The sequence below is a fragment of the Opisthorchis viverrini genome (genome assembly GCF_000715545.1).
Source record: "Opisthorchis viverrini unplaced genomic scaffold opera_v5_299, whole genome shotgun sequence".
NCBI lineage: Eukaryota > Metazoa > Platyhelminthes > Trematoda > Opisthorchiida > Opisthorchiidae > Opisthorchis > Opisthorchis viverrini.
In genome coordinates, this window is record NW_008751960.1 from 27,834 (window position 1) to 48,637 (window position 20,804).

At 42.1% G+C, this 20,804-nt stretch overlaps 1 protein-coding gene across 1 annotated transcript in view; it reads right to left on the reverse strand.

The window, feature by feature from the left end:
- The window catches only part of T265_09748 (hypothetical protein), a gene marked incomplete at both ends in the record, with an annotated part of 38,144 nt that overhangs the window by 11,805 nt on the left and 5,535 nt on the right, over positions 1-20,804 (reverse strand). Inside the window, 4 exons of the mRNA XM_009175918.1 lie at positions 1,122-1,148; positions 9,334-9,348; positions 10,777-10,860; positions 16,500-16,520. Coding sequence (XP_009174182.1) covers positions 1,122-1,148; positions 9,334-9,348; positions 10,777-10,860; positions 16,500-16,520 — 147 coding nt within the window. The remainder of the gene's footprint in view (positions 1-1,121; positions 1,149-9,333; positions 9,349-10,776; positions 10,861-16,499; positions 16,521-20,804) is intronic.

The window sequence follows — 20,804 nt, forward strand, 5'->3', positions numbered from 1 at the left end:
TCACTTGAGATTTCTTCCTGTAAATGAGACCGATGTGTGCTGAAAAGCCGAGAAACGTATTTGTTTCATCTTTATTGAGAACCATCAGCAGTTTGTATCTCGAAACTCAGTAGAGATTCCAACCCGAGGCCTTCCTGCTAGTAGTTTTCAGAACGGAAGTAGATTCGGGAAGAAAGCGTCTATACGTGTAACTCACCCGAACATCACTTGTTCATCTGTAAGCTGAAGAAAGAGGAATTTGTTCGTTGCTGAGTGATCAGAAGCCCATTAGTATTGAAATCAGCTATCTCAGTTTGCTTAAAACATTTTGATGCAGAGGACCTATTGAATCTGCGACATTGGCAGTTGTTGGAAACCTACATTGAGTAACAGCAGTTCCCCCACCGCCATTTTTCCTGCCCTTTCCTTGCTATTTAGCCCACTATTTCAAACTCGCGTACTCTCTGGATAGGGCATAGAAATATTGTGAATTGATTTAAGTGACAACACTAACCTTGCTACTTGTCTGCCCAACACAGTTTGCACTCCAGCTGATTCTTTTTTTTCCCGGTGAGACGATGGACGAACACTTCATAACTGATAGGGGACACTATGTCTAAGAATTTCTTCGAACTTTATATGATTTAAACATCGTGTTTCTCAGAATGTCTTGAAATTATTCACTTTAGATCACTGATCAGTTTTTATACATGCAAGAACTGTCCTCATGGTCAAGCGGCGTGCCTCAACTAGCATGTAAAGGGCTTCCACAGACTGTACCTTCAATACGAAGCTTCTAAATATGAGACGTATGGCCTTAACCCTTTTTCATCAGTTGGAAAAATACTTTTATTAGGTCAAAGATAAGTTATTTTTCAAGCCTGTTTCGTAACCTAATGACCCTATCGTCGGAAAAAAACCAACTGCCAACATACATGCGGTAAGAAATGGCACGTGGTTTCGATTTACTCTGAAAATGCAGACCACACACATGTCTCCTATCGTCAAATATGCTTGTATTCAGATGTCCTGCCCGAAGATTAAAGCCACAAGGCTCGCCTGACACGATCAGAGGACCGCAGAGATCATACGTTAATTGTGTGATCTGTCCACTTAGGTATGCAGAGTGGACTGCTACTTACCGAGTTCGTTATCTTCCGGATATTCAGCTGAATAAATGGGAAAAAGGACAGATAAAGACTGAAAAATAGAAGAGGACAAAGAGCAAATTTTTTCACATACCCTCAGGATATATCATTCGAAGAGAAATCGCCACACTAGGGATGTAATGTGACCCTCTTTTTATCAGCTAGCGCAATAGAATTTCTGGTGCTTGCTCGCACATGTTGATGGGGCGTCCACGTTACGCACGGCGTCGATATGGATGGTTATTCAGAGGGGCTGTCCTCGTGGACCACCGCAGGTATACGGTACGCTAGTAGACAATTTATCTGCACAATGATTCATATTTGGGACATGTGTTGGAAGTGTGAGTTGGCCAGTGCCGATTATCCCTATTACAAACGGGCGAATCGATTTTCGTCTCAGATATTTAAAAGAAGCTGAAAGTGCTGGTACAGTACTATGATACGATTCTCTTTACTGTAAACTGCGATATGCCACCCAAATCGGTTGTAACAGACAAAAAGCCTAGGAAACAGCACCATTTAAGCCGTCTTCTGTTATTACCGTGGGTAGAAGATTCCCATACACCCTACGACTGGTTTACTGTCTCTGAGTTTTCCCACACCACTTAGCACCAGCACAGAATATCAAACAATATCTGAATTTTTATGATCGTCGATACAGATACAATGGTTAACTTGTTTTCGCGCTTTCGAGTCGTCATCCAGAACTTCCAACTGTGCAGTTTTAGACATCATAATTCTGACCGAAATATCGGCTTGGATGAGCGCAGTGGGACACAACAGCAGTGAAGCCGAAATTTACTGTTGAGAGAAAGTGAAAGTGAACGACTGATTGCATCGCCTAGTCTTTCACCGTGCCGACTCACCACATAAGAGCTTTCTCAGAGGAGCCACTGAATATCCAGGTTTAATTCCCCGGTATTATGCATGAAGTGACAGGAGTTAGCACTTGGCGGATTTGTACAGGAAATCCACTGAGTCAGTCATATTAAGTTCGTTTGTACGCAGGTATCTAACATCTTAAAGGCCCTTACCTAATATCAGTAAACTGGTTTCATTGGGCGGGGATTGTATACACTTGTTTTCCAGTTCCTATGCAATGAAGTTATATTAAAAGTGGCGCAAAACTTGAAATTCATTGGTACCACGATATACACTAGTTAAAGAACAAAGCTGATGACGTCACTTTGAGTCTATTTTCATGAAGGATGTTAGAAATCACGGGGAAGAATATGTGCCCATCAATGATGAGCAGTCACTACAGGGATAGATAATGTGTAGATACCGCTGAGCAATGGACACTGTAGGGTAATTTAGTGTACGAGACAGCTTCTACCAAACCATTCGCGATACGTGGGGAGGTGATTGGCGAAGAAATGTGTGGGACGAACGACCAGGGAAGACGCAAGTTTAAACAGGTCAAAACATTTTTGGACAACACTCCCTCAACTTAACCGGGAAACATCGGGACACGCCATAGGCGTTTCAGAACAAGTCAGAAAAGCTATAGTTACTTCGGTGTGTGGATTCGTTGTCGTACGGATGCTAATCCCTAGCCATACCAAAATCAACCATAGTATTACCTCTGCACATGTAGCTAGTTAGACCTGTGTTGTACGGTCACGCTTTCATGCGTTACACAGTAAACAGTATTTTATGTATTGTATGGAATGTAGGGTTACGCCGGATAACAAAAAACAACCATATTCGTTGACGTTCAGTAGACAATGGATCACCCCTTATGGGCAGACGGGAAGCATAGTGAAAGAGTCGCACCATTACAGACTAATAATTTAAACCGGGTGACAAGAAAGTCGACCACTGACAGTGTGCCTAAAACTAACCACGGGAGGATGGAACAAGCTAACACGGCCATGCTCTGGTAAATAATACGTCCGTCAAACGAAGTGGGAAAGACGAAAAATGATTTCGAGACCTTTCACAAGACATTTCGGCCGTCCGCAATATGGTGCAAAAGCAAAAAGTCGTGCGAAAGAGAAAACATACTCGATGGTTCTTCCTCAGGTATTTTGGCTTGAAAAATAATTTTTCACAGAAATACTTGTTATTAGGAACCCACAGAATTGTCCGTTGTACAGCTTCTCAAATCGCCAAACAACAAAGATGCTAGACCAGGAAAACGTATGACTCTGAACCACAAGCCTACCCAACATGGTTAGATTCTCAGGTGATACCTATTGCATTAGGGCACAAAAATTTCTTTCAAAAAATTCAAGTCAATTCTATTACAAGCACCGAAGAAAATTTGCATGACTCCCGAAATTTTTGCTTGCCACACATGTGGGTCTGATCATCAAGGGAAAACCGATTTGGAGAGCAAAATCCAGTTCACAGTAGTGGCTGCTAGTGCGCGTCAACCTCGAGGAGGACTAAAACCCGCAGCCTTCCGGAGAGTATACGAGGACTTTTTCTCTTAGGGTGCTTGCCACAATAGTGATTAAATTTTTTTACTAAACAATTAAATATAAGTTCATTTGCAAAACAATTTTGTTGAGACCGCAAGGTCAACTGAAGCGCGCCAAAAATCTCCTTTATGATAATCTTCAACTCCATATCCTGCTAAGCAAAGATCCACCTAACCTTTCAATTAATACCAGGTTTGATACATCAATGTATTCTATCTAAACGAAGCACACCGCTGATAAGGCTGTTGAAGATTCTCCGGCAATCCACGGCCGATTTCGAGCTCTTGAGCTCGTTAGGTAGGCATAGCTCTCAGGTTACCAAAACACCGAATTGTACACAATCCGCGAACTACACTGCTTTGAAAACTAACTTGGTTTAAACGGGAGACTGAGATGAATCCCAACTAGATCTCTCGCTCATGAGGCTCTTTCAATGAATACGCCGCCTACCTAATGAGCCTGAAGAAGTCCGAAGTGGACGTGGGCTGTCCACGACTCTTCGGTGACCTCACAGTAGTGCTTTATCTGGGGAATATAAGACCACATATTCTTCAACTACTGATATTCCGTTCACGGACCAGATTTTGGTTGGCTCGCAGTCGATAGCTTTTCACGTGAGATTTAAGGTGAATTCGTGAATTGTTTCAAACCTGAGAATGCCAACAACATTGTATAGGAGACAGCATCCGAAGAAGTAACGCTGACCTAAAGTAGTTGGATTTTACAAGCGCGAGATCTTTCATCCAAACAAGCTTTGTTAAAAGTTAAAGTTTCGCTGACTAATTCTTTTTTGGTGATGGCTTCTATGCGTACTCTAAAGTACAAGAAGGAATGAAGGCTAAATGTAGCCAATTGCATAGTTCCACCTCTATCCGTCCAGATCGGGGTTGACCGTTCCAACTGACGCACTGAATTAGATCCAATTTGAACACCACTGCGTGCGAAGGACCAACTTCTCAATCAGATCACTAGGAGAGGGCCGGATTATCAAACCAAACGACGAAAACGCTCAGCAGCAACTTCGTCAAACTGTCGTCCCAGCCATCGCACGCAACAAACCACTCAACGTGCTTTCCGGCAAAGAAAAAGAAGCAATGAACAAGTTGAAGAGGGATGAAAACATCGTGATTCTACCGGCAGACAAGGGACGCCTAACGGTGATCATGGACAAACCGGACTACATCAATAAAGCAAAGGCACTACTCAACGACACAACTACGTACCGCCGCTTAGAACGCGACCAAAGCAAGCAGCTAGCAAGCAAAATCAATAAGAACTTGAAGCAACTCCAAGATCTCCACAAGATTACAAAAGAGGAATATTGGAGAATGAGAGCTCGTGATTCGGCCATTCCTCGCTTCTACGGACTCCCAAAGGTACACAAAGAATCAATACCTCTCCGGCCAATTGTATCACTTCCTGGAACAGCGACCTACAATCTTTCGAAAGAACTATGGAAAAGGTTAAAGCATCTCATCGGTGGGTCGCAATACTCAATCAACAATGCGGGACAATTTTTGGAGAAACTAAAACACGTAAGCATCGATCAGGACGAAATAATGGTTTCATTTGATGTCAGCTCACTATTCACGTCTGTAGATCTCGATTCAGCCAAGACAACTGTGGCCGAATTATTGGACAACAACGACACGCCAACTGGATCGCTGGAGAAGGAAGACCTCTGCAGATTACTCGACTTATGCCTGATCACACATTTTGAGTTCAACGGAGAATATTATGAACAACTACGAGGGACACCAATGGGATCGCCGATTTCAGGATTCATTGCAGAAGTCACAATGCAGAAATTGGAACAAATCGTGTTGCCCGATATAAATCCCAAAATATGGGTTCGTTACGTGGACGATACATTCGTGATCATCAAAAGAAGCGAACTGCAACGAGTAATCCAACTGCTAAACAACGTCTTTGACGACATCAACTTCACAACTGAAGAAGAAAACAACGGAAAACTGGCGTTCCTGGACGTCCTTGTCACCAGATTGCCGAACGGACAGCTACAAACTGAAGTCTACAGAAAGGCGACACATACGGACCAAATCCTCAGCTACCACAGCAACCATCCAAATTGCCACAAACAAAGCTGCGTTCGGACACTTTTCAAGCGGATCGAGACACACTGCAGCACAACAGAATCCAAGATCAAAGAAGAAAAGCGCCTATACAGATTGTTTCAGAAAAATGGATACCCGAGGAATTTCATCTGGAGAACACTCAGGAAGCCAAATACGATCGATGCAACAGGACAAAATGCAAGTAAGCGAATCACACTCCCGTACATCAAGAACACCGCTGAAATGACGGCAAGGCTCTTACGACAGCACAATATATTGGTCGCTTACAAGCCTGCGAGCACTCTAAGGAGGACACTATCAAGACCAAAAGGGAAATTAGATCCAATGGCGAAGAACAATGTCATATACAGGATCCAATGCAAGGACTGCGACAAACGGTATGTAGGACAAACAGGAAGGAAGCTCTCAGCCAGAATACATGAACACAAGCTCGCCACCAAGAGGCACGATCAGTTCTCCCTCATCTCTGCACACAAAGATCAGGAAGGACACGAGTTCGACTGGAGCGGCGTCTGCATATTGGCTCAAGCAAGAACAAAAAACGAACGCGAATTTATGGAAGCATGGTACTCCACCGAAGAGGCGATCAACAAACACATTGAAATTGATCCCATTTACCAGCCACTAAGAGCGAGAGAACTCCAGAACCACCGAACTTAAAGCTGCAAAATCAACCAGACGAGGAAATCATAAGAGAAGGAGGAAAACATCATTCAAACGGACACATCAATTGGATTGGAGGAAGCGCCCAATCAAAGCACCAAATCAACCGACGGACGAAGGGACGCTGACCGCTGCGGTGGAGGAAATAGGGCGGCACAAGCAACCAATCAAACTCAAGAACGTCAGACCACAACGCAATACAACCCGAGGCCGGAGAGAACGAACTACTAAAAATAGAAGGTGTGAGGATAACCAATCGACACAAAGGAACGCAGACCACAACGCAACAAAGATCAAAAATGGACCAATAGATTCACTAAATTTGTTACACTTTAAGTAGCCAATCACGTCAGAAGATGACAGATAGCCCTCGAATGCTATATAAGCGCACGCAGGCAAGGAAGAAGTACCCACTCAACTGCGCACTGATGATGTCTCCTCGTATGGTGACGAAACGTTTGCAAGCCAATTGCCAAGCTCGGCGAACAGATCAACAGCCACCTGGTCAACAACCAATAAACAAGACGCTTCCTTCGGTCAAACAAAGGTCACGAAGTGGAGCCAAGTGAGGACAAGAACAGAGGTCACCCCACCAGGGAACAAGAGCAGAGGAGGCCAAGTTCAAAGGTCACCTGATGAAAGAACAGTCACTACACAGGATAACAGACCAACCAATGGAGCCACCCAACCAAACAACCAATTGTGATCAAAAGTCAGCCCCTGCCGGTAGAACGTACATTAACAGAGACGCGCAATCATTGACCTATCGCCGCACTCTCTAACGACGCACCAATGATGTCACCTCGAAAGCCGATGATATGTTTGCAATCAAATTGCCTAGCTAACAATACAACGACCTTGAATAATACAATCAAATGGTTACGTACAGTTTAATTCGGACTGAGTTTTTGTTAAAATTCCAGCGATTGCTTCACAAAGTTTTACAGTTAGTTCGACAGCAAACTGTGAATACTATTTCACCTTCAGCCACAAATGGTTTAATCTGGGGCCAATTGCTGCTAATATTGCTTTCAGGACCCAGTAGTACATTTTGACAGTTGACCAAGGTTACTACATGGCTAACTCATTGAACTTCACCATGAGCGAAACATAGGAACGGCCACTCATTTGAATTTATCTCAGCATATCATCCTGAAAGAGGTCGCAGTCAAAATCTTTGCCACAACACCACTGCAGTACCTCAGGGAAGCTAGAAGTTAGACCAGATCAGAGGGATGTCCATGCAGGAAAATATCGCGTTGATCGAATATCCACGTTAAGTCTTGTTTTGAAACACTACTCAAATTTCCATCAATCAATCACCACTTGCTTCATTGACTCATGGGATTCTCATGGTCTGTCTTGAAGGCTGATGGCATACCAGCAATGCAGCTGAATCTTGGATACCTAGAGTTCTTTTGAAAAACAAGGTAACCAATAACATTTGGCACCCTCCAAATTGATGCCGTGACGCAGACTACAGTCACAGGGACACGTCCTTGATAATTTAGAGTGCAAACCGTCTTAAATATCCCTGCAACTGCCGCTGTGCTTAAAATGACGCTGTTGCACTGAAGGACAGAGGAATACCTGATTGTCTACAGTTAAGACCGTTCAAACTTCGAAACATTTGGTCTTCCAGTGATGTACAGGGTTAAACAGTGGAACAGAAACTGGATACTGCTTCGGTTGTACACTACTGTCAATGACGCTGCCCGGGCAGGAGTGATTCGGGGTACTAGTGGGCGGATTTGTCTTCCTGCAGGATGAAAGCGCCATAAATTGAAATAAGCTAACTCAACTCAGTGCAGTGCAGCTGAAGAGTCACAACAATGTGGAGCCATCGAGGATGACGGTTGTCTATCATAAGGCGCCTTATAGTGGTTACGTAACTGAATGAACAAATTTTATTCAGCGGAGAGTTCGGGACGTAGACTGTTCTAGTGTTGTACAATAGAAACATCACAGCTTTCCCTATCCACCTATTTTGAGGAGGGAATCTGTTAGTGGGAAGAAGTAACTTCGAACCACTGGCAACATTTCGTTCCAATTAAGCTGTACGGAAGTTGTAGGGGAAGATATCACAACACACGTTTGACTGCATGGATTTACACCATTTGTAAACTCATAATCACTCACGTTCTTGCAATTCTGTACAACCGAAAGGCAGATCGCGTAAGTGCCTGCTTGCAAGTGTGTCTCAATTCACTTTTATATAAGCTGCATGGATATTGAAGGGAACGAACAAATTTTAGATATCCTCGGTTGTTTCAACTCAAAAACATAAAAGGGGAACGTGTTAAGCGTTATATCGTTCGTAACCAACGATGCAGTGACTACCGAAGAAATAACACCTTATCCTGAGAATTCACTATTTCGTATGACAGTTCTAACAAAGTTCAGGGGTTACTCCAAGGAATTTTGGCCCTTTTTACATAGCACATTTGTGCACAACAACGCAAGGAGAACAAAACCGAGGACACAATATCCCGACCCGCTAAGGCACTTGATCCTCACGCATGGTTCCGCGCAACTTTGTCAGGTGAGAGTTTTTGCGTGAATTCCACAGTGAGCCCAAAACATATCCTTTCGTTTGCTTTGGATGTAAGTAAACTTCAAACCTGGGGGCTGGTCACAGCAAATAGTAACCTCCACAAGCTTTGAGCTTATAAACATTTAGCTTCTGTTCGATGGAATACAGAATATATGAATATATCTGGCTAATGTGAACAGTACGTTCAGTACTTTATGAACGACGCGAAAACACCCCGTATACAGAAAACTAAACTTTGCACTCCAGCATTTCTAAATGTTGTAGAGACATCCGCGTGTGCAAAAGCTGTTTATGCTTTGTCACAAGAGTGAGTCGGTTTTGAATCTGGTAGTAAAGGGGGACTACACCGTGTACCCTTACCCGGCTCTCTTGCCTCGTGTTGAAGCTTCGTATTAAGGATACTGAACGACTCACCAAACTGCCATAAATTTATGTTTTAATGAATGTGAAATTGATTCGGCACTTACCTCCAGGTTCGTCAGCTTAAACATAATAAAAGTTTAAATAAAATCAGAAAAAGGACTAGAGTTTTACAAACATTCCTCCTCCTCATAATCACAAACGATGTTTTCCGGTCAAGCACACGGGTTGGGACCTTACCGATTTGGCTAACCAACAAACTTTCTCACGTCTAATTCATTGGACTGTCTCGCTGTACCTTTTGTGTGTATCCTTCTATCATCCTGCTTCCCTTAGCTAAAGAATTGTGCGCTTCTATTTTGCCCTGTTTCGAGCTCAATAGGAAGGCGCAGCCCCGAGTAGCAGTCAAGCTGACATTCCACCTGAGCCAAAATTGGACGGGAGCTGGAAAATACTGTCATGTACACTCCAACTACTGTGCAGTGATGGGCATGAGGGGTCATATTTCTGTAATATTAGGCACAATCCAGTTTCGTTCGGTGTTGGTAGGTACTAGCATGGTCTCAACTGCTTTTCAATGCTTCGCTGGTGACTGGGTAACTCCCTTCTAGTCTGTAACAGCTGAGACATGAGGAAGGACAGAGCAGAAGATCTACAAATTGAAAGTTCACAAATCCAGTCCTCGAGAGATGATTTTAGGGTTTTTTTCAAAAAAAAAAGAATATGTACCGAGAAAGGTTCGAACGGAGCTCTAGATAATAATTCCTGAATGTTCTAGTCTAAACAAGTGGGCAATTGGTACTCACTGCTGAATTCATCCTGTAGATTTTCCACCCACTCTGCAAAAGTAATGACAAGCTATCAGACAGTCAAACCACTCTACTTTGTGGAACGCAGTCGGAACATGTTCATCTGAATTGATGATTAGTTATGGGATGGAATCTTGTCACCCGTGATGCTGCACCGACATTTTCAGGCGGTCATTTTCGGAATCAATATATTCAGTATATTCATCTAAACTATTCTCGATAAATTGGTTTCCAATAAACCAACAATAGTATAGGTGCAGTACCTCTATTTCAAAAAGACGCGGAAGTTTATAGACAGTCTTAACTTCTCCGAAGACTTGTTGCTATGATACGAATATGAACAACAGGACTGAGCCGGAAGAGGAATTTTGGAATACTAGGCAGAATAAATATTAATCGATTAATTAGTTATGAATCTCGAGTTTTTTAACGTTATTCCTACGGGTTTTTATTCAAAATTCCCCTGGCATCCAATAAGGCATACTTATGGATAAATGTAATCCACCTTCAACGCACTTTTTCCTGATTGTGTTCCAGTAACAGTTCGTAAACTAAAACCACTGGGTGAATACTGGTCAACACCTGAAACAGATTCACTCACCCGGCTTAGTTGGTCAGGTTTATTTGCGGAACCGATCACCCGCGGAATCGAAATATTTAATCTCTGTTCACCTGTAGGAACGGACCTGAGAAATTCTGTCTCAGTGTTTTGCAAAATGAGTTTTGTGCGAGATAACATACCTGATCCTTATTCTCTCTCTCAGCAACAAAATGTCGTTCTGAGATCTGCCGCTGCAATTTTCGATACATCTTTGCGGAAGGCAGCTGGGTTAAGAAGTGAGTTAAAACTCATCGAGTTCACAGCTATAGCTGGCCGGACATGAACTCAAAAGTACTTTGTAAAGTTTACAGTCAAAGGTTAGGTTACAGAGCGACTGAACTGTTCACCGACACAATAATTTGCAAGGAAGAACAGCTACAAGTAATTTGCCTGTATCTCTTAGATGATGTCCATTCCACTTAAGAGACCAATATACCTTTCTGAACACTAAGCACAAGTTTCAGGTTGATGGGTGGGTAAATAATAAGCAGAACACTTCCAAAGCTAATCTACACTGGCGTCTGCATGGCGTAGAACTGTCACCGAACATAACGAATGTGCAATATAATGTAGATATCAACGGTTGAACTGTTTATAACATCATGATCTCTGAGTGACTGAATCAACGATTAGTACTTTTGTCGTGTAATTACTTGTAGTCTTGTTATACGGGTACTGATCACTACCATGTGACTTGAAGATGTCCTGAATCCCACGAAGAAGCGACATTTCGGTCCTACAGTGTACGTGTGATGACAGCGACTACATTCGTTTGCTAAGGAGGTATATTGTATGATGAAAAAACTTGCGAAAATCAAGATACCACTGCAGGCTAAGTACATAATTTGCAGACAGGTGGAGAGGAAACAAAACAAAAAGCGGAACAATCCTAGCAAGATTACTTGAACTACTGTGACTTCCTACACCACTAGTCTACCGTGAGCTGTCATCACGTTGCACGTGACTTGAGGTGACAGCACAACAACATCACATGTGGAATAAATTGGGGTGAGAGGCAAACAACAAAGGAAGTCGCGGGTCACACGAAGTCGAATCAATGGTGGGAGTGTAAATGAAATGGAGGTAACTGGGACGGAATTGGGTTAATGCGTCCGTTATCAGTTCAAGACATCCCTATCAACGTACAGTCAATTATGATGCAGTTTACTTCTGCGTACGCAGAGTGGTTTCAGCCGTCTAACTGCTGCAGCATCTGTCCAACGTAGAAGTGAGTTAGCATTCCGATGGTTGAATAACTGGAAATGGTGTGAGTACAACAAGCACAAGTCCAAATTTAGCCTTGTAATGGATGGACCGGCAGTTCTACTCACTGGTCAGAAATGCCATTGTAGAAGACTTGTTTTGGGCAGTTCATGGTGTGTTTACCTATACACGTGTTCCAACTTGTGTACTTGCGTTTATATTCACAGGGCTGGTTTAGCGTCCTTGACAGACGGAAGCACCACTCGCCTCTCTGTTAATAAATTCAGTCAGCAGGTGGAGTGAAAGGTCCATTGCACTGCACCCGACAAAGTACGGTGGCGTTGATTACCGAACTTTCAAAAGAACACGATGCCCACGGTTGTACAGTTTTCTACAGGTTTGTAGTCGTTATAAGACACGAAGGATTTCAAAGATGTGATCCACCCAACTCTTCTCGACTGCTTTACTCACAACTCTAGTGTCGTCGTGAGGCGACTAATTGCGAGCGGATAGGGACACTAAGATTCCATATGTAAAGGATGCCAGCTTTATACCTCTGTGGTTACCGTGATCATTGCAGACGTCCTCTTGGAGACGTAAACCACTTTTTGCTGAGTTGGATGGAACCACTTCGTTTTTCAGCTGAAAACTGATAAACCAGGAAAGGTTTACTCTAAGGTTTGAACAGAGCGGGGAAGATCTTGGCTGAATATGTCGGTCGGAAGTGTCCGAAAAAAGTCATTGGGGTATTCAAGATCATTATCCTGGCTTTTCCGTTGAGGAGCGCTCATTGTCAAATCAAGTAGCATCGAACGGCAGCGACTGTGGTTGGGGTCAACGCATGGATGGTCACCACATACTGTCAATACAGAAAAAATGAGTAGGCTGCAGTTTGAACCTCCTCATTGTCAGGCCTGATTCAAAAGAGGTAAGAGAGACCATACTGTCTCCAAGAAGTTCGCATAATCTGTTTCCCGATAATGATGCACTGTTGGTACGCTGGAAGAGGCAGTATGACCAGGGACCTCTTTTAAGTGTATAGGTGCTCAGCGAATGGATGTTGGTAACTTATCCGATTTCCACCACGAAGCTGTATTTGTGCCTAACGCACACGTAACGAACGCTACGGCCCCAGTGAAACATAAAGGTGTTAGAATGCAGTGAAAAATATCTATCCATCAACCTTACTGAGAAACCTCCTATTGCTAATATACATTATCTGTTCTGCTACGAGAAAGATGCCCACGAAAGTGATCTTGTTGGGGTTCTCCGTTTATTTTAGTAAGAACATTCGGTGCAGTAAAATGGTCCTCATCAAAAGTAATATTTGTACGAGTAAACATTCCTGGATGAACTGACTGTCCGGGCACAGTTTTCCGATTCACACAAAATAAACAGACAGAAAAGCAAGAGGCCTTTAGTACTCACTGCCAAAATCTTTCGCTATGACTTCCTTCCACTCTGTAAAAGGAGTTAATATTGAGGTGAGGTCTGGAAAGAATTATGGTCTTTCCAGATAATATCATTAAGTGTTGGGGTTCGTGTTCACTTAATGTCCCACAGTCTCAGTCCTCGGTAGGTGTTGGAATGGACAGAATAAAGATCGATTCTGTGACCATGTTCATAGTATGTCTAGACCACAGGCTTGATAGATCTCAAAAAATTGAATCAGGAAGGTATGCAGCTGTTAGAGTAGAGTTAGCATTGATAGATATGTGAAGAAATTCATCATTCTGGCTTGGACGTTACCCATCATGCAACACAGTGTAAGATTTTTTCCGGAGTTATTTTTATTCGTCAAAAACTGTCCCATCTTCCACTCTGCGGGTGCACCAGACGAATGTTGTGGAATCTCGCCAGGCTTTTCGAGAATCGTAAGCTCTTGAAGAACATATCGGTCATAGCAAACCCCAAAACATCTGCAAAATGACCAAAGCTTTGTTGAAGGATTTATTTGGATGACAGTGTAAGATTTTTTCCGGAGTTATTTTTATTCGTCAAAAACTGTCCCATCTTCCACTCTGCGGGTGCACCAGACGAATGTTGTGGAATCTCGCCAGGCTTTTCGAGAATCGTAAGCTCTTGAAGAACATATCGGTCATAGCAAACCCCAAAACATCTGCAAAATGACCAAAGCTTTGTTGAAGGATTTTATTTGGATGGATAACTCCCAGCCACATAGGATAAATAAGCGCGTACGTTTTTTCGGTTTCCTCAATAAAAAGGTGACATCATTCTTTTTAGGTATAATCAGCAGCACACATCTCAGATTCCACCTAGGGATTCAAAACCACATTCTGGAGGATTGCAGTGGATCGTTACGTTTAGGCTTCAGGTGGCTGGTAAACGTCAGTTCTGATTTGTACATGAGTGGGATATAGCATTACCAATTCTTCAAGAATGTGAATTTATCTCACTCGACTTGACAGTGGTCGGCTCTACTACTTACGAAATCGAGATTTGGTGAGAATTGGGTGCATTAATGGTAGATTGATGGTATTCTAAAGAGTTTAGGAATTTATACTTGAGGTTTCATCTTGCCAGTGAAATCAATCCATGCTTATCCGAGTAACACTCTACAGCTGTTTCATCTCTAGTTGCAATCGTCTACAGCTTGTGCCTCATTGTGTGGCTGTATTACCCACTCTGGTGGTGAGGTCCCTCGGCTTTGCTCATTGGTGAGTTAGTGTAAACAAACCTGTTTGGGAGATATTCTGTGTCTAAAGCCACTGAGAGCTTTGTTTATTCGAAGTAGTTAAAGATTAAACCGTTCAACCGAAAGCCGTTGATCATCAGTGAGACTGACCCCACATCCACACGGATAACACTGAATCGAACGATTGTTTTTTTATTCACTTGTGCGTAAATCTCGTTATCAAAAATGACTGATGTTTATTGCTCTAAAAAAGAGGCTGATTTTTGGGGAAATTGGTGCCCTCAAAAAACCAATTGGTAACATACTGACAATTTATTTTTCCCTTAAACTTTGATCTTGATTTTTGTGCCATTTTCTACCAGCTTGAACACTCCCAAAAGACTACTTAACTCTCTCACTGGCTAGTTGAACTTTGAATGCGCTGACGCATTTGTCGTTTTCCAAGCTGATTCAGAATATTTATTTGACGGTGCTCCCGTTGTATATTGCCCATGCCTGAGGCAGTAAAGTCTCATCACCAAAATTCCGGTCTTCTTCCTATGCTATGAGTGACAGCTCGCGTCGTAGCTGCGGATTTATGCGTCCGTTCTCACGCGCGTATGCTAGTTGACCGTGCCCGTTCATGCCGGAAATCTGGTGCTTAAGAACTATGCCATTAATACTGCCATATTAATGTGTTTTACGCACTGCAAATGGGAGCGCGTTTCCCACTGAGCACCGACTGAGCGCAGTCTGTCTAAAACGTTCAACCTTGATGGTTGTGTTTAATGAAGAATAGCAATTTTGACTAAGCTTATTCTAATAATACACATAAACCCATAAAGCTCGGAAATTTGAACTACAAATGCGACGAGAAAAATGCAGATTTATTAACGTGCCTGGATGAAAAAGTGTTGGATCTGAAGTTTGGAAAGAAAGAAGAGTGAATAGATGTAATATACTACTCGCAAGGTTGCTGAAAATTCTTCGACATCATAAATGGGATGTTCACTTATCTCTCGCGAGAACAAACTTGCTTGCTAAAGCAGAATAAAGATCTCAAAATGCGGAAACTATTGCCTAAACCGTGAGAACTCTGGAAACTGGAGCAATGCATTTTCACTTAAGTACTTCACCTCCTGAGAACACATTACGCTAGAGGGTAGAAATTTAATGAAAAACTAATGTTTTAGCAGGATCCACAGTTTAATTTACAGCACATTTTGTCGCATTCACAATTTGAAAATGTTTATGAGAAAAGCAAGAAAACCTGTAGTATTTGCTTGGAATGAAATTTAATCTTATTTGCACGCACCACTACTCAACTGCAGACCGTCATAGTTTCCATCCCTGGAAATACCAGCTCACCGAAACCTTTGAAGCGGCGACATTCAGTCGAATGTGAATTTCTTTCAGAGGATAGCAACAATTCTTGGGTGACCCAGCCATCTAAACCAAGTTATGCAACAGAAGTTGCGCATCCCACGAAAGCTTTGATTTACTAACCACCAATTAATTTATGCAATTTCTGCATCAGCGTGGCACATTCGGGGGCAGAATTCGTACATACCACACGAAGCATTGTTGCGCGCTTTCATTAAAGTCTGCTTGTACGAATTAGTATGAGTAGTAGTCAATATTACTCTTATTTTAAGACAAAGTTCGGTGATATCGTAGGCAGAAACGGCGATGTGCTAAAAAAATCATGAAACCTGAAAATTTAAAAATTTCCAAAGTAGCAGGCCATTTCAGTGGAACAACTGAGGTTGTCGGGCTCCTCTACCACGACGATCGCCTTGCCGAATGAATACAACTATGTTTTGCCAATCACATTACGGCTGTGCGCATGAATTCCTCGACATATTTGATGGTCTTCACCAAATTAGAATTCAAATAGCGTGTACAAGGGGCTATACACATTACTCCTATCAGTATCCGGTAGGTGAAGTAGCTAATACAACTAAGGCAGAAACTGCCGGAAGATGTAAAAATATCGGGTGTCCAAAGCAACATAACTAGGCTTACCAGAATCAAACTCGTAGTCATCTGAAAAAAATTAAGGTAGAGAATCAAAGTTTAAGCTTACTAGTAATAAACAAAAATTTGTTGGTCAGCAAATAAAGGTTTTACAACAAAGCCACAGATTAACTTTTTGGATTTCAACGTCGATTACATTAGTTGGGCAATAAAGCACCTCTCATGGGTATCCGAACATAAAAGCAGATGGTAAACATAAAAACTAAAAGGAGGAGTCAACCAGTGAGTGAGTGAGTGAGTGAGTGAGTCAGTCAGTCAGTCAGTCAGTCAGTCAATCAGTCAGCCAGTCAGTAAGTCAATCAACACAAAAGACATCAGCCCGGAAATCGAATTTGTATTCTATTTCATTTAATAAGCAGGGGTGTGTATTTCAAATGACTGACGCCCAGAAGGAAACCACCCTGTTCTATTTTATTTGCGCCCATCAGAGTAGCTCAGTGTCCACAACATTCACACGCATAGTTGGGAGGCATTTTGCATTCGCATTATTGCAGCCCTGTACTACCGGCAATTTGGATCCAAGACTATGTATGTGCCAGAAAAGCAGTTAGGATGGACGATGGATGTTAACAGAGTGTTTTAGTAACGGAATATGTGAGTAAAACGGTGTCGCTTCTTAAAGCCAAGTGCAGTATTCAACAGACGTGTTATTTTCTTATTGAACTGACGGATCGTTAAGACACCGAACACCAAGTTTCGAGAACAGGCTGATATCGAGTGAACTGACGAACTATTCACGTTTAGCAAACTTGCCGGTCAATTCTTGGGGTTGAACTAGCTGGCGTCTAGAGTTATTAATCTACGTACACCTTGTGAATCACGGAATATTGAGCCATGGTAAGACCAGGTTTTGAGTATTTCTAGGACACATGTGACGTGGAAGTTGAGATGCGCAGCCATGGCGTATTGATCTCGAGCAGCAAAGAGTCCCATCAACTCAAAAACTGGGAAATCGTGCTTAAAACCTTGTGTGGGTATCTCACCTCTAAGGCGAGTAATATGGTTTGTTTTTCATGCAGAATGGTCTACACTAGGAAATGTTAAAGGTTCATTTTAATGCGGGTGACACTGCTCACTCTGTATACGCTATCATTCGGCGGTAATCGTTGCATTATCCCCGCAACAACAAAATTTGGTCTTCATCCCAAAAAAGTCGATTCCACACAATCAGTTTGTTCGAACAGTTTGGGAGAATGGGCACTCCAGGTATTGTCCTCAATAATCCTACTAAAGATTCATAATACACAACATAATACACACAGTAATACATAACATATTAATTTCATAACTTAAGTATGTGGGTCTTTGTTGATTTGGAGAAAACAGCCCCATTAACATTGTCAATTTAGGTTTTGGAAGTAGTTGCGGAATTATGGTCCAAGAAGTGAATTTATGGTCACTTTGTAGAATCGAAGAGGAATAAGATGAAAAAATGCTTCGGGGAGACCTTCTAAAAGGCTTTTAAGTTTCTAAGCTTGGTCTACTAAATTTAGGAATTTGGAGGCACAACTGTACGTGCACCTATCAAGTAGAAATTGGAATCTAAAAAATTCAACATTTTATGTTCCACACCTTGTTCCCATATTTTTACTTACCCCAAGGCGGAACATGTGGCACTTGCTCTGTAAATAAACAGATATCACATATCTCCTTTTATCTGCCTTAGGCTGGTTGACTACAGTTTTGAAAATAGAAAACTTTTTGGATACAGCTTCACCGAATTGGTATCAGATGAAACCATGAAAGTCGCACTCCAACTCTAACTTTTTACCTCACGATTGCTCACCCATTTCCATATCTTCAGCTGTTCACGCCCTTCAGTTGTTGTCAATCGTCAATCGCATAAACCACATACATAACGTCTTTAATTCATTGGGATGGTAGATTACATTATATGCCTTGAAAATAAGCCATTCTTATCCTAGAATCGGACGACTATGCATTATACTATACATTGTACCATACTATACTATACTATACTATATGGCAACATGTACGACTATACTAAGAATTGTTTAGGTTTTAAAGGTCAGTCACAACCGCATTGCCCAGTTCACCCACATCGGTAAGTGGGTATGAAATTATCAGTATATGAAAAAAATCACTACTCGTTTTATCGTGAAATTGGAGGGAGGAGTTCTGCAAGTAGTCCAGCATGCGCAAAGACGCAAGTAGTGTGGGCTCACAGTGGATGAATCTCACAACTGATTACAGACACATTCAACCCATCAGATCTGCCACCATGATTCCTAAGATTCCTAAGCTTCTTAGCGTCTGGTTCGCTCTGATTTGTAAAGTCTACTGGTACAGGTAAAAACGTTGTGAACTGGTTATCCTGCGGGAAAATATTGACAAAGATTTTGAATGCTACCAAGCAGCTTGTGTTCTGTGCGCGAATGATACTCGTTTTACGGAATAAGGCATTAATTTCTCAATCCTAATACGGCTACACATAGCAGGTGCCTTTTGAGCATCACCAGACTCTGATTTGAAAAGTATTTTAGCCGTATTAAGTGATGCGTCTGGGATCACGGTTAATCGTTAGGTGATCGAAGTGTTTCCTTGGTGTAAACCTTTTAAAACACGTCCTTTCTCGGAATACTACACTACCACTGCTTCCACAGGTATGAAAATGCTGATTGCCCGAGGAAAAGACCTCACTTCCTTCACACTTCTATCGCAGATAACAGCGCAAATCTACCTCAAGACCGTCTTGTGGCATGTTTATTTGTATTACCGGATCTCGCTGCTCTTGAACAGACTGCTTCCCTTTGGCATTCCAGGTATGATTTCACCTTGTGGAAAGAAGTTCTAGCTAATGTAGCTCGTCGGATCATCGCAACGATCAAGTTTGATCAATGCTATCGCTGTTCATTCGGACGGCTTTAGAGAAAAACTTGCTGTTCTTTCATTCACCATCGGCCTTGAAATTCGAATGTAAGTGGGTACTATTGAGTAATTGGCGGATCGCATGAATCTCATCACGATGTCCTGTAGCCTCGGTGGCCTGTGGCCCATTTAACCGTTTGAACCAGGGTCGCCAAATCAGTCCTCAAAGTGTAATTTTTGTTTGCCGAAGCTGTGTGCTGATGCCAGACTGTGCCGGATAAACGTCCGTCGCAGTTCAGTCCCTTAAACAACCTAGCATTTCGATCCCGTTTTGCCTTCCTATATTTCACAAGAGTACTGGTAGAATTAAATCACTTTCTAATCCGACATCCTTCTGTTTTCCATCAACAAACTGACTGGATTCTTCGGATTAAGTGATACCATAAACCGCAATCGACAAAAGGCCAAACGTGGAAGCATGTACGCACGGGCAGATAAATAATTATGAAGCCAGTAGTGCACGTTAAAGTGTAAACACAACATAATGGTACAGGAATTCTCTGAATTGGAAGGGAATCCGATATTTTAAGGAAAAGTTACTGGCTGAATGAGTGTGGTAAAATCTTCGACTCAGAGGATTCAAACAAACCCAAAAGTTTCTATCCTTTGACAGTCTCTTTTACGATGGTCCAGGCAGGGCTCACGAATCCTGACTCGGATAATTTCGATCATCCAGGTAGGTGAGCAGCTGGAAGTGCATTAGAGCACTAGCATATAACCATGTTAACCATCTGACACAGTGAACTTAAGGTTTGATTTACCATAACCGCTTTGAATCCAGAAAAAAGCGGGCTTCCGTGTTTCAATGAAATTTAAGAACAGTCGACAATCAGACCTACTGCTAGCTAGCTATGAAGACGTTTCGTTTGAATCCGCGATTGAAAAAGAATGGAAGTCTTGTGTACAAGTGAAGGCATTTTTCGGACATTACATTTGAAGTTCATGAGTAATTGTCCCTTTAAACTAATCTATACTCGAAAATCTATCTGACACCATTGAAGCGGCAGGGGTTTCTTAGAACCATAGTTGTGGCGCTGTACCTAAGGAGTGAGAGAACTTTGATACATGAGGCTGCTCGATTCAATATAATCTGCCGGTATTAAAGATTGTGGATGTATCAGACATCAGAATTTTTGTTTACCTCAAAAAGCTGAACATCTTTGAGTGAAATACGACCAGGATGTTGTGATTTTTAAATTTTCATTTTTAATCTAGTTATCACACCCGGAAAAAATAAGAAGAATAAATCTGCAAGGCGGAAATATGCGTAACATTGTTGAAAGCTTAAAAATTTACCATCGGGTTCATTAGCTGAAATTTATACGATATCTGGATGGAGCGAGAAGACATTTTTTGCCACACATGCCTAGACCACAGGATGAAACGGATTTGGAATCGCTCAAA